Below are 13,461 nucleotides of genomic sequence, written 5' to 3'. Positions count from 1 at the left end.
CCCAGGGCCGCTTTTGACCCTCTTGCTCCCAGGTTTTAGGGTTTGGATGCTGGAGACCTGGGTTCAAACTCTGGCTGTTGCCAGCTCACTCTGGGCCTCAGTTGCTCCTTCTATAAAACTCACGGCAGTGTCCCACAAAAGTGTGACCTGTCCCACACAAGTGTGATCTGCTGACACCCTCCTACCACCAGGATCTATTGTTAACTAGATCACTGTTAACTACTATTAAACATGCAGTTTCCTGGGCTCGATCCCAGACCCTTAATCCTCGTAAACTCCCTTGAAAATCCGAAGATTAGAAGGTATCCGAGGGTCCCTCCCCTGAGATGATCGCGCTGTGGATGGAGGCTATTGTGAGGAATATATGTAGGATTGTGTCAGGCTGCCCAATAATAATACCAATCCAATAATAATAATACGATCCTGCTCCCAACTTCTCTGAACTAAGCTACCCCATTTCTAGCCTGGGGTGGGCGTTTACCCAAGAGGCCTCTCAGTAGAGCCCATCTGAGCAGGAAGCGAGCCCCAGGGAGGGGAAGCATCTTGCTCTAGGTCACAAAGCCATAGAGGGGCGAGCCAGAGTTCAATGGAGGTCCAAGGACTCCCAGTCCAGTGCTCTCCCCGAGCCTTCAGCGTCCGCCTGCGTTTCGGGCGCACGCGTCTATCTCGGCGGAGGTACAGCTCCGCCCGAGTTCTAGTGCAAGAAGGGCTTAGCCATCCAAGGTCCTCGACCCTACTTCAGCAAAGGCCACGGGGAGCGAGGGGTGATCTGCAAGAACCGACACCCAGTGTCCGGCTCCTGCGGCGGGCGGAGCCAGATCAGAGCGACAGGCAATCGGGCCAGTGCCGGGCAGGCTCTGGGCCTGACAGCCAATCGGGAGCCAAGAGCGCGGAGCGGGCAGAGAGGCGAGGCACTGGAGCATGGGGGACCCTTGCGGCTACTCGCCTCCGCCCCACCCCCGCGGTGGGTCCAGGCCCCGCTTGTCCCGGCCCAAGCCGACTGAGCCGGCACTCACGGCTGCCGGCGGTGCGCTGTAGCTGGCCCCGCCCCGGCTCGGAGCGCACTGGGAGGGCGGACCTGGGGTCGGACCCGCAGTCCCCGGCCCTGGCCTCCTGCCGATCGCCATCACCCCTAGCCTCTCCGGCTGAGCTCGGCGTCCCAGAGAGGATTAAGTAAGTGCTGAGGTCGCAGCTTCTGTGCAAGAATGGAGGAATCACAGAGTCGCAGAGCGGGGATGGGGATTGGAGCAGGGAGGACTGAAGAACCTGGTAGAGAACGGTATGCGGGTTCTCGGAGGTCGCGGTGCCAACCCATTTCACCCGTTTCATTCTCTTGCCCTTTGGACCCTCAGGCAGTCCCAGACAGTGATGGGCAGGGCCTTTTCTCTGCTTTGGATCGAGGAATAAAGAGAGCCCAGAGCAAGAGTTAAGGGTCTGGCCCAAGGTCATGTCTGGGGTCAGAGGCAGAGCCAAGGAAGAACCTGGGGTTGCTGACGCGTTCAGCCTAGCTGGAGGGAGAGGGCAGAGAGGGATGAGCCCCCATATCCCTCTGCCAACCTTACCACTTCCTAAGGAGCCATCATTAGTGTGTACACTCCTCACACACACACCCATGCACCTGCACAGGGAGGCACCCCACATACACCCATGAGCTAGGACAGGGAGGTATGTGTGCAGCCATGAGCTGTGTATCTCCCCCTTCTCCCTAGACCTGCCCTTAGGCAGCTTGAATGGGCCCCCTTCCCACCTTGCCTTACCCTGCGCCCTCTGGCCTGGGAAGACCTAAGCCACACCCTCTTGCCACATCTCCCACCCTCTCCTCCCAAGGGAGGGGGGGGGAGAAGAATCATCTCAGAGTGGGTGCTCCATCCCTGCATATGAAGACACACTCCCTGCTCACCTGGTTTTTCCTTGTCTCCGGCAGCCCCTAGCTCCCCTATGGAGGTCCTGTGGCCCTTAGAGCCTGCAGAGAAGTCGTGCCAGAGGACCTGACCTTAGCCTCTCTCCCCTTCCTGCCTTCTGGGCTCTCCACACCTGCCCTGCCCCACTGCAAACACAGCCTGGATCACAAAATTGGCTGGGTCCAGGGGCTTCTTTCCCAAGTGGGCTGCCCAGTGGGGAAGGTCTATACATTGGGTGCTTACTGTGGGCAAGGGTTGCGCTGAGCTAAGTCTTTTCAAGGGACGAGTTCATTCTGCCATTTTAACGAACTGTGAGGGAGGTGGGGTTTTGTTTTTGTTTTTGTTTTTGTTTTTGTTTTATCTCGGACTCAGGAGAACTGAGACACAGAAGTGGAGTGACATGCCTAAGGTCATCTGACTCTTGGGCAAGTGTTTCCCTCCAGGAAAGGAAAAAGCTGCAGTATTTTTTTCTCCAAGCAGGAGGTGAGGGATATGGGGGGCAGGGAGTGAGGAGATGGGAAATGCAGGGAGTAGGGGTGGGAAGGTGGCTATTACACAGGGGAGAGACTTTTTCTTTCAAACCTCCCCGCCCCCTTTCACATCTTCCAAGTACAATCACTATGGTTATCATACCCTCAGAGAAGGGGAAGGGCTTCATTTTCACCTTCCTAAATCCACATGGGAACTGTACATAAGTAAAGCACATGTCCTGATGTCCCTTGAACTTGCCTTTGCCCTCAAACTTTTATTTCCCCAGTGCCTTCAGAACTTAGGGGTACTTGATGTTACCACTGAGTCCCGTTCTAAGCCTCATGGTTTTTTATTCTTTCTTTTCCAGCACCCAAGGAGCCAGGGAGCTCCCTTTATCCAAGGAGGTGGCAACCTGCAAGTATAGTGGGGGGGCCACAGTCTGGAACACTACTGATGTCAGAATCAAGTTGGCAGGTTGGCTGACCACAGGCAGTCTCTCAGCCAGGGCCCTCTCAGCATCAGCATGAACTCCAGGATCCCATCTGCCAGGGGCTGGTTCAGCAGCCGCCCACCCACCTCTGAGCCTGACCTGGAGCCTGCCACAGATGGGCCAGCTTCCGAGACCACTACCCTCAGCACAGAAGCTACCAGCTTTAATGACACCAGAATCCCTGATGTGGCTGGTGGCACAGCTGGTGTGGGCACAATGCTTCTGTCCTTTGGGATCATCACAGTGATTGGCCTGGCTGTGGCCATGGTAAGAGCTGGCAGGCTGGGGCTGACCCAGATGGCCGTCAGTTGGAGGAGGGTGGTCAGTGTTTAGATTTTAGAGACTCTAATCAGAAGATAATTGTCTGTTAATGATAGCACGATCTTCCCCTTCTCCAGGTATTTTTCCACTAGGGACCCAGAGACCAGAGAGGCTGCCTCCAACTGGAAGAACCAGAGAAGGTTCTCAGGATACATGGTGTCTTGAGCTGGGCCATGGGGGCCATGTAGGAGTTGGAGAGGGGGTTGTTCCAGGTGGAGGGTCCTGATGGGCAAAAGTTGGGAGGCAGGCAGGGGTTTCTGTGAGCAGCAAGCAGGACGGTGAGGCAAGTGTGGAGAGGGGTGCCATAGGAGTAGAGGCCAGAAGGCGATGGGAATAGAACCTGGGCTGCAGAGTAGGGGTGGGATGCTCTGGGCATGGCAGCCTGCTGGCAATGTTCATTCACTTGGCAGTTATTTACTGGGCATCTGCCCTGGACCAAGCCTTCAGGTCCCCAGGGACTAGGGAGACAAGGTCCTGCCCTGTGTTTCTTCGGGGAAATAGGAGACAGATAAACCAAGGATGCCAAGGGCAGCCTAGAGGGACTGAGTTGGGGTGCACCTGTGGTCCCCTGGGTGGGCTGACAATGGTGGCATCCTGGCCACTGCCCCTTGCAGGCTCTGATGGCTAGCCTTAGGCTCAGGACCAGGTTGCTCTGGCAAATAAGGCTGTGGATGGTCCATCCATGACCTGGCTGGAGCTACTGTTAAACCAAGGTTGCCATATGGGCCCTGTAGGCTCCGGATCACTGCCAGGGAACAACTCCTGGCCAGCAAGCAGGGCCAGGATGCAACACACAGAGTGAGTGGGCTTCCTGGGCAGGAGCAAGGCAGAGCTCCAATGTTTCCCCATGGCACCAATGTGGCAGTTAAGTAAACTGAAACAATCTTACCTCAGGGAAAATGTGGGGTCTGGAATCTGCCCTTGTGACTCTAGGCAAAAGATTTTGTCCCAGGAATTTGGGAGCACTCCCTTACGTTTCATTCTGGAGGAACGTTCAGAGGGCCAGGATAGAGGAACTTCTTGCCCAAACCAGAGAGGTAGGAAGATTGTGGGACAAAGGCAATGGAGGGCAGAAAATAGCTCTTGGGCACTAGGGAACAGGTTCAGAGATGCTCCCTGAATGCTGCTTCCTCTCCTCTCATGCCAGCCCCCAGCAGGGCCATGTTGGGTATGAGGAGAGGCAAATCAGTGCCAGGTTGTGTGCCTCACACAGATGGAGTGGTATGGGAGGGCTTCCTGGAGAAGGCAGCACTGCAGCTGGATGGTGAGGGGTGGGAAGATTTGGAAGGAAGGTATGTGGGAGGGTGGTGTCAGTAGTTGGCGCAGAGGGAAGAGCAGGACCATGGCATGGAGATTTGTTAAAGGTTTTGGACTCTCGTGAAGACCCATCTGTAGGACAGGACCACAGGGCAGTAAGGAGGGTTTGGAGAAGGGCCAGAGTAGAGGGAGTAGAGGGAGTCCAGGTGCTTGGGCTGAAGCTGCTGGTTCAGGGCAGATAGGGGGCTGGGTCTGAGACCTGGAGCTCCCCCAGCATCTTTTCCACAGGACAGCAAGGGTATCATCCATGTGTGACCCCTGGAGGGGATGGAAAGCAAGGGGCAAGTCAGTTTCTTTTCAGGCCTTTGGGGTTTCCGAGGAAACAAGCAGCAAGAGGAACTCTGGGCCAGGCTGGAAACCAAACCAGATTCAAGCTGTGAATGAGGCACAAAGGATATGAGAGCCACAGAGGACAGACTCTAGGGACATGGCTTTTCCCCAGGCAGAAGTGGTCATTCTCCTGGCAGCCAGAAACCACCAGTTTAGGGAACAGCCAGGTCGTGGCAGAGGTCCCTGGAGTCCCTGCCCTGGTGGCCAGCCCTTCTTCCCTTCTCAGTGCTTTGTATCAGGATGTTCTGCTCCCACCTGGAGCTCTTAGGTCTTGCACGTTTCCTCAAGCTGCCTAGGCCTTTATCTTCCAGTCTGTACCATGGGGATTAGGACCCAAGGCCTTTCTACGTTCCTCCAGCATCTGAGCTCCCGGTGTTCAGTCTGGGCTGCTATTCAGGGGCTCACGCTCTCCTCCCCAGGCCCCGTCCACTGAAGCCCATCAGCCTCCCATGGAAACCTCAGAAGCCCAGCCCAGAGCCTTGCCTAGAGTCACTGCCCTGCAGAGTTTGGCCCCCTGTTCTTTTTGCCCATCCATGGCTCTGGGGAAGCCATGTACTCCCTGGGGAGAGTTGAGAGGAGAGGGTGTGCTGAAATCTTCCCTCTCCCCTCAGCCCTGAGGAGTCTGAGGCAGGTGCTGAGCGGCTGAAACCACAGTCTATATTGGCAGAGATAGGGTCCTCCTGTCTGCAGGCCAGGCCTGACTGCGTGGTCTTCCCAGGCTGGGCTCCTCAAGCACTGGCCTGCTCCCCACCTCCAAGCCCAGGCACTGTCAGCAGCTGATAAATGTCAAAAGGAGGCACAAATGCAGGATGTGTGTGTCCCTGGGAGGGAATCCCCTGAGGACATGGGGACCCACCCTTCTCCCCATCGTCAGCCTCAGGATGTCCCCTGTCCCAAGGGACTGATGACTAGTCAGGGACTTCATTCCCAGCCATTTGACACTGCTCCTTCTCTTGCAGGTTTTATACATCAGGAAGAAGAAGAGGTAACTCCCCAGTTGCCACCCAAAACTCCAGCCTGTTGGCAGTGTTGGGCTGGACTCCAGGAGACATGGGTGGGAAAAGAGAATCCCTCCAACATTGGGGCCCCTCTCCCTGGTCAGGGAGTCAGGTCCTCTTCTGCCCACTCATGGCTGGGGATGAATACTTTCCCTCCAGGAGTGCTGAGCCACCCTTGCCCCAATACCCTGAGCTCCAGGTCACTGACTCCCCTACCCTGCCTGGCCCGCAGAGGCTGTGGATCACACAAGGCCCTGGCCTACGCAGTCCCCATGGACCCCACAGATGATGCCTCCATGGGCCGTGGCCCCATCTGGTCCCAGGAGTGGGTAACTAACAGAGGGGTGGAGGTGGTACTGCAGGTACAAAAATAGCTTTCATTTAATCCCAGAGGAAACCTCAGGCCCCCTAAGCATAGCTGTGTGCTATGGCTCAGCTGGGCATCAGGCAGGGCCCAGAAGGCTGGAGGGAGGGCAAGGACCTGCCATGCCCCCAGCAGCCTCCCCCCACCCCCAGGCTGGAGAAGCTCCGCCACCAGCTCATGCCCATGTACAACTTCGACCCTACGGAGGAACAAGATGAACTGGAGCAGGAGCTGCTGGAGCACGGGCGGGACGCTGCCTCCATGCAGGCTGCTGCCTCTATGCAGGCCATGCAGGGCAAGGTGGGCACTAACCAGGCTCCCCACCCAGGCTGCAGGCTGCTCATGAGTCTTCTGCCCCCACCCCTCCCTCCTTTCTCATGCAGCTTTCCAGCACCTGCCATATGGTCAAGTGGGTATATGGGTTTTGTCAGGTTTGTTTAGAAACAGGTAGAGTTTCCCTGTGGCCACCTATAAACTGACTGCATGAGGCCAGGGCAGCCCTGGAATCCAGCCCAGCTCTACCCCTGCTAACGTAGTGATCTTGGCAGCCCCTTGGCCTCTCTGAGCCTCTGCTTTCTTGTCTGCAAATGAAAGTCCTAATTCTTGCCCTCTGTGCCCCCACGCCTTGGCTAGGAAAGCAGGAGAGGACTGATGGGAGAGATTGTTGGAACTGGGAGGCTGGTGCCTCTGCCCCCTGAGGGCCCTGGTCCTGAGCACATCATGATTGGGTCAGATTCTGGAACAGGGGCACCTCTGACTACACTAGGGGGTTCCTAGCAACTGACAAACGCTGGGTGTGTGGAGACCCCAGCCAAATTCACCTCCTACATCCAAAGGGTTAGGTACCTGTGTGGTCACCCTGTCAGAGCCACTGGGCTGCATGGCCATTTGCCACCAGTCCCTAAAATTCCCAAGGGCCAGAGCAACATGAGGAGGCCTGGTCTCTCCCTGACCCATGAAACCCCTTTGCATTTCTCCTTGCCTTGACCCCACAGGTTGCTTGGGGGGGAGGCGCTGGCCCTGCCAGGGCAGAATTAGGAGACTGGATTCAGGAAGAGTCCAGACTGGAAGTCCAGAGACCTCCTGATTTTGCCACCAGTTCTGTGGCAACTGATCAGGACACATTCCCCACTTGGGATATTTGGGAAATCAGGCTGAGAACCTTGGTCCACCCAGCCCATGGGACTACTGACAATTTGACAGTTGTTTCCTGTGCGCCTCCCTGCCTCCTCTGGTCCAGCCCCTGTGCTAGAGCTAGGGGATACAGAGGTGGGCCCCCTTCTGCTGGGAGAGAGTGGTGCATGCATAATTAATCCAGCCTCTAGGCCCGCAGGGCAAGTGCATGCTAGCAAACTGGTGGTGGCTGGGGGGGGGGGGGGGGGGGGGGGGGGAGGGGTCATCTGAGCCGGTTGGTATATCCAGGCTGAACTTGCAAGGAGAGCATTCCAAATGGAAGGCGTAGCTGGTGCCAAGTGAAAACAGACAAACCCGGAAGCAAGGGTGGAGGTGAATGGCCTTGGTCAAGGTCCCTGATGCCCCTGTCTCTCTGCAGACCACTCTCCCCTCTCAGGGCCCACTGCAGAGGCCCAGCCGGCTGGTGTTCACCGACGTAGCCAATGCCATCCATGCATGAGTGCCCCGGGGACAGGCCTGGACTTCTGATGAAGACACCTGCCACAGTGCCCATTGAGCTGCCCACTCCGTGATTGTTAAGACCTACTCTCAGGACCTGCCCTGCCAAGGCCCAGCTATTCCCAGGACCCACCTGCTGACTCTCCAGGCTCTAAGAGAGGCCCTGGCCAGGCAGGCTGGACATCTGGCTACTGATGTCCCCTGATCTGAGGGCCCTGGCATGGAGGGCATCCCTCATGTCAGGAAGGTTGAGAGCTATGCTAGCTTCCTTGTGTCCTCCCCAGACTCCTTACATCATGGTCTGCTCCTCTAATGTGGAGGAAATGGGGGGGGGGGGGGAGACATGGGATGGGAGGGGAAAGGAGAGAGGAGTAGGGAGGGTTTCCCCTTTGTCAGGGAGAGACCTGTCTTCAGAATCTGGAGCCTCCTCTACAGTGCGGAGAGGCAACCAACCGGGTTGCCCCAGGAGAAGCCCAGGGATGAAGCAAGAACTGCCAAGTGGGCAAGGATGCCAGGAAGAGGGCTGCTCCTACCCAAGGCCCATCTGTATTTTGGAGGGTCCATGAGGCCTCCCAGCCACCCTCCCTGGCAGCCAGCTGTTGGCTGGGAAAGAGCAAAGGAAGTAGGGGAACGGGTGTAGAGGGACACAGTGCCTGGACCTGCTGAAAGGCCTCAGACATGTGCGTGAATGTGCCCATGTGCAGGGTAGGATGTGCGTATCCCAGCACAGGGTAGGATGAAGACCTTCTGCATGGGCCCCACCCTCCAAGTCCACCCCACCCCTTGATGTGTGTGGGAGCACCAGGATAGGCCACCTTCTCTGCCTTCAGTGTTCGGGACTGAAGGGAAAGGAAAGCCAAGGTGAAGGTCCTGCTGCCCATCTCATCTCTTCACTGGGCTCTACAAGCCAGGTAACCTGCTTCTGAAAATGGTTCCCTGTCCTGGTGTATATTGGGGATCTAGGGTTGTGGGAGAGGCTACTGGTCTGAGGGCAGTGGTCACAGGCTGTGGGCTATCTGGGGACTTCTGACTGCCTGAAACGGGGTGGGGGTAGCCCCATGGAAAACAGACCTATTTGATAGCATTTGATAGCATAGCCCACCCACCCGTTGTCTACCCACCCCACATCCCTCAGGAATTCTACCAGTCTGGGGCATGTGAGCAAGGCATGGGGCTTATCCAGACCCCAGGAGCTGAGCAATTTTCTACTCTGAGCATGCATGCGCACGTGAGCATGCACAGAAGCATGCCCCCATGCCCAGCCTCGCCACCATTGCTGTCCTCCGCTTTCTGGAGGGGATGCGGGGGCAGCAGCACAGACCTTCTGTTGGGCAAATACCATGTGTCAGGATGTGAGGGCCAAGGAGGCCCGTGTAGGGAAGATTTGGGATGTGTTCCCTCCTCTAGATGCTATAAATACATTAGCACTTGAACCAACTGGAGGGCTGTGGGTAATTTAGGATGCACAGACGCTGTAATTTAACTCACAGCATCTCCATGCGAGAGCATTAAAGATGTAATTAAGATGTTTACACAAAAAGAGTGTGAGTCTGTGACACTTGGGGTGTGAAACACCAGGAGGGACAGGATGGGTGAAGGGCTGTGTGGGGGCCTGGCATAGTCACTTGGAGCCCAGCTAGGAGCTGGCAGCTCCATTGGTTTTCCTTGAACTATCTGATGAAATGCCTCTGGCCCTGAGTTCAGGCTGCTGTGGGGCCTCGTGTCTCAACTGTGGGATGGAGTCACAATGCCTACCATCCCCTTGGGTGGAGAGGCAAAGTGGACAGGACCTTGTGGGACCTGAGGAAGGAGGGGGCTTGAGCCCCAAGGACTAGGGGGAGGTGTGGTGCCTCAGGATCCATAGGAACTGGGTCTGAAACACAAAAGGGAACACAATAATGTGGTCTTTCCCAGATCACAGGGTTCAGGGAGTGGGTAGAGTTGGGAAGCCTTGAGGTCATCTGTGTGGAAACCACCTACAGGGTTCAGAAGGGTTTGGGGAGAATGACACCAGGGTGACCAACTCTCCTGGTTTTCTCAGGACTGCCCAATTTTAGCATTGAAAATCCCACAAACCAGTACTATAAGTGATATCCAGATCCTCCCCTAAAGACCTGAGCCTTCAGGCCAGCATAGGAAACAAGGACAGGGTGAGCAGCAGTTCCATGGCAGAGGGCTAGGCTGGGAGCCGGGGTTGCAGGCCAGGGCCCTGGGTAAAGGTGATGCCCCAAGCATTCCATAGGCCACCCTCATTGGGGTCACACAGATGGGCCTGTCAGTGATGACCCTGGTCTCGCAGACTAGCAGAAGGATTCTTAAGGGTCATGGGGTGAGAGGAGAGGGATGGATGGGCTGTGTGCCCCCCCATCCTGCTGGATAACCCCTCAATCCAAAAATGTGGGAGCTACAGAAGACTCCGTGTCTAAGGGACCCTAAAAGAATGAGGCCTATGGAGTAAGGCTAGCACCTAGGGACTAGGGCCAGGACGGAGGCTCCAGGAGGACCCTGTCGCCATTCTCTCCTGCTGCCTGCTCCATGCCCTTTCCGAAGGGTGGGCCCAGGTAGGTGGACAGTACAACTTTTTGTGAGTGACAGGGCCACTGCCTCATCCCTATCCCTTTGCAGATACCTCCTACCCACCTTCTATTTGCTAGCTCTCTCTCCCAATCCTGGAGGAGACCCAAACTCCCTGCACATTCCTAGGTCTTCCACAGAGCATGGGATCAATAAATATCATGGTGGAAGGATTCAGTTGATGTGTCCTTGTGACCATGGGCCTGGCGGGCTGACCAGAACTCTCTTCACCAGAGAAGGAGGCCAATGGGGTGAGAAAGTCACCTGCCTGCCCTATCACTCCTGAACTTGTCTGTTAAAGGAGGCCCTTCTGAAATGCCCCTGCCACACACACACATACATCGCTAAGCGAATCCTCTATAAATGAATAGCAACCAGGGCTTCAGGGTAAAAGCTGCAGCAGTTTGCAGTGGGTGCTATCAGCGTGGACGTGGATGGGCACCTTCAGAGGAAGCCACCTTGTTTAGTGAAGTGAAGTGTCAACTTCCACCCAAAGTGTATACAGTAACCCCACTGCCTGGCTGCAGGCAGACATCAGGGACACCTTCAGAATGTAAAGGTCATTCTTGTGGAGGTGAGCTCAGAAACCAGTAGCAGTTTAACCTTGCTATGGATTCCTTCCAGAAACATTACCGAGCCCAGCACTGTGATCCTGTCAGTGAACTAGCTCCATTGGTTGGTGTCTGTACCTCCATTTGAGATGGGAGGAAGCAGGTGTCAAATAGGAAAAAAAGAATGACTGTGTGTGTGTATGATGTGTATACATACATACACTATGTCTATATATCTTTATATCTACATCTATATGCAAAAGAACGCAGGGATAAGGGCCAGGTGTGCCTGGCGGGGGGGGGGGGGCATTCAGAGACTGAGGGCAGATAACCCACCCTATCCTGTCCAACTGCACCCTTCAGCAGTCCTTAGTGTGGAGTGTCTTGGCTGAGGGTATCCGAGAGAACCCCAGGACTCCCTACTGCCAGTTCTCCTCAGGCCCCATCCTTGAATCCCTCCCTGCACTCAGCCTCTCCCTCATTTGGTGTGGAGAACAGCCCTCACGCTGCAAGCCCCACGTCAAGGGTTCATCTGGCGATGCCAAGACTAGGGTGAAGTGAATAGGGGCCTAGGGTTCCAAACGTAAGGAACCACTCACTCAGATGGCACATGTACCAACCTGAGCATGAGTGCCTCCTTAAATTTGTGCCCTGGGTGCCTCATGTGCCTCGTCCTAGTCCTGGCCCTGCTGCTGAGGTCCCTCTTGGTCAGCGCCCAGCAGGCAGACACTAACCCCCCATCTCACCCCCACTCCCATGCCAGCAGGTTGGAGGACCCAGGAGTCCATGCAGTGAGAGGGAGGGCCCCTGCCCTGGCTGGAGCTCGTGGAGATGCTCTTCACTGGCAGAAGGCTGAGAACACCAGATTATGAGAGACTTAAGGGACTTAGCAGGAGCTCAATAACGGGTCAGTAAGGTGACACTCAATAAGATGAAGTCTGGGGGGAAGGAGGAGGGTAGGGCTTCTGCTGTGAGTCCCTGCAGGTGGGTCAGACCCAGAATCCGTGTGGGGGAACCTCCTGGGACACTTGCAGGCAGAATCAGAACCCATATAATGCCCCAGCAGCCCCAAAGTGTGCGTTCATATTACAGATGGGGAAACTGAGACACAGAACAGTAGGGTTGCTCAGCATGAGGCAGGGCCTGGATCTGACCCCAGAGGGCAAACCCCAGAGCTCACACCCAACACTCCCAAAGAAGGAAAGAATGTTTTCTGAAGACAGAGCTGCCCCCTCCTCTTGCCCCTCACTCGTTCCCTTCAAACGGTCCCAGCTCCCACACCAGGCCCTCTGCTGGATTCCAGAGCTGAGGGGGGCATCCAGAAGGGGCTGGCTGTGGGAGAGTCCCACCTGGTGTGCAAGCCAGAACAGTGATACTGACAGCAACAACATGCCCCTCCCCAGGAAGTGACAAAGATGCAGGTCAGGTGACAGGAGAATTCGAAAGAGGTCAATCACTTCTGGCTGGGGGCAAGGCAAGGCTTTCACTGTGTTGGACCTTGCACAGAGTTTGGACACAAGGTGGTGGGAGATGTTTCAGGCTGAGCAAGGTATAAGGAATGATGGGATTTCTCACAGCCAGGGCACTGGGGATGGGGATCTCACCTGGGAACCCCGCACACGTGGAAGGCCTACATTGTGCCAGACCAGCCCTACATGACATGACCACACTGCCTCTCTACAAAGTAACCCCTTGTCTTCTACACTGGTGCAGGTTGGAGAAGGGATGCATCAGAGGCTTCTCTGCAAGAATCGTCAGAAGAGTGGTGCTGCTGCAAGGCTCCCCTAGACAGACCACACCCATCTCCGCTATCCCCAGAGGCCCCCAGGAGGCCCAAGTGCTGACCTTCCGGGGCTTGAGTGGGTGGAGCCAGCACGGTTTCCCTCCTGGAGACAAGAGCACTCAGTTCTAAGCCCTTTCCCAATGTGACCACCAGGTGGCGGTGCACGCCCAGATTAGGGGGTTGGTTGGTGGGGCAGGGTGGCGGGGGAGGCAGGTGGAGGCCGGCTGAGCGATGGGGGCAAGGGCGGGACTCCGGGTGAAATTTAGCCTTGAGGCGTCTTTCAGGACTCTTGGATGGCTGGTGCAATGAAGCTGTTCGCTTCGTCCCCACCAGGAGCAAGTCTGGACTGGAGCTGGGTCAGGACAACTGTTCTTGGCTGTGGCCTGAGCCACCAGAACGGAGCCCTGTGCATACTAGGTACTCAGGGCTATTTACTAAATAGAGGATCGATAAATGGGTCTTGCATCACGGAAATTAAATGAGTTAATGTATAAAAAGCACATGGAGAGTCTTCAATAAATGTATGTAGTTATTTGTACTTCTACTATGAAAGATGACTCTTCCCAGAGCACAGGCCCTAGAAACCCCACCCATCTTGGGCCTAGGGGGTCTAAGCGGGCCCCACCCCAGGATCTAATTAGCCTTGCCCAACAGGGGATAAAAACTGAACCCCAAGGTGTCTCACCTTTCAGCAGCAGCCCTGTGGATATTTGGGGCCAGCAGGGGATT

General features: G+C 55.9%; 1 protein-coding gene across 7 annotated transcripts; it reads left to right on the top strand.

Annotated features, from left to right (window-relative positions):
* Positions 1-890: 890 nt before the first annotated feature.
* On the top strand, positions 891-12,760 carry CA2H3orf18 (chromosome A2 C3orf18 homolog). Of its 7 annotated transcripts, none has more exons than XR_007150214.1 (6): positions 891-2,384; positions 2,740-3,129; positions 5,790-5,815; positions 6,345-6,492; positions 7,745-8,735; positions 12,663-12,760. XR_007150214.1 is itself a non-coding variant. In XM_047849173.1 (6 exons), exons 3-6 carry the CDS (start codon positions 2,896-2,898, stop codon positions 7,823-7,825), a joined length of 489 nt encoding a protein of 162 aa, XP_047705129.1. In that variant the 5' UTR covers positions 891-1,173; positions 2,274-2,384; positions 2,740-2,895; the 3' UTR covers positions 7,826-9,462. The 7 variants fall into 7 exon arrangements, 5 of the variants coding, with proteins under 5 accessions (XP_047705129.1, XP_047705131.1, XP_047705130.1 ...); XR_007150213.1 differs by lacking the exon at positions 12,663-12,760 and adding an exon at positions 8,960-9,462; XM_047849173.1 differs by lacking the exon at positions 12,663-12,760 and having other exon boundaries at positions 891-1,173; positions 2,274-2,384; positions 7,745-9,462.
* The last annotated feature ends 701 nt before the right edge of the window (positions 12,761-13,461 follow it).

The sequence above is a fragment of the Prionailurus viverrinus genome, chromosome A2 (genome assembly GCF_022837055.1).
Source record: "Prionailurus viverrinus isolate Anna chromosome A2, UM_Priviv_1.0, whole genome shotgun sequence".
Lineage (NCBI taxonomy): Eukaryota > Metazoa > Chordata > Mammalia > Carnivora > Felidae > Prionailurus > Prionailurus viverrinus.
Note: the sequence above shows the minus strand (reverse complement) of the source record. Positions and strands in the feature narration are given on the sequence as shown.

Bases quoted from the DNA above. Each gene is read 5' to 3' on its own strand.
- CA2H3orf18 (XM_047849175.1), top strand. From the start codon at position 2,896: ATGAACTCCAGGATCCCATCTGCCAGGGGCTGGTTCAGCAGCCGCCCA. The intron at 3,130-5,789 runs GTAAGAGCTGGC...CTTCTCTTGCAG, and splicing joins TTGGCCTGGCTGTGGCCATG to GTTTTATACATCAGGAAGAA. The intron at 5,816-6,344 runs GTAACTCCCCAG...CCCCACCCCCAG, and splicing joins TACATCAGGAAGAAGAAGAG to GCTGGAGAAGCTCCGCCACC.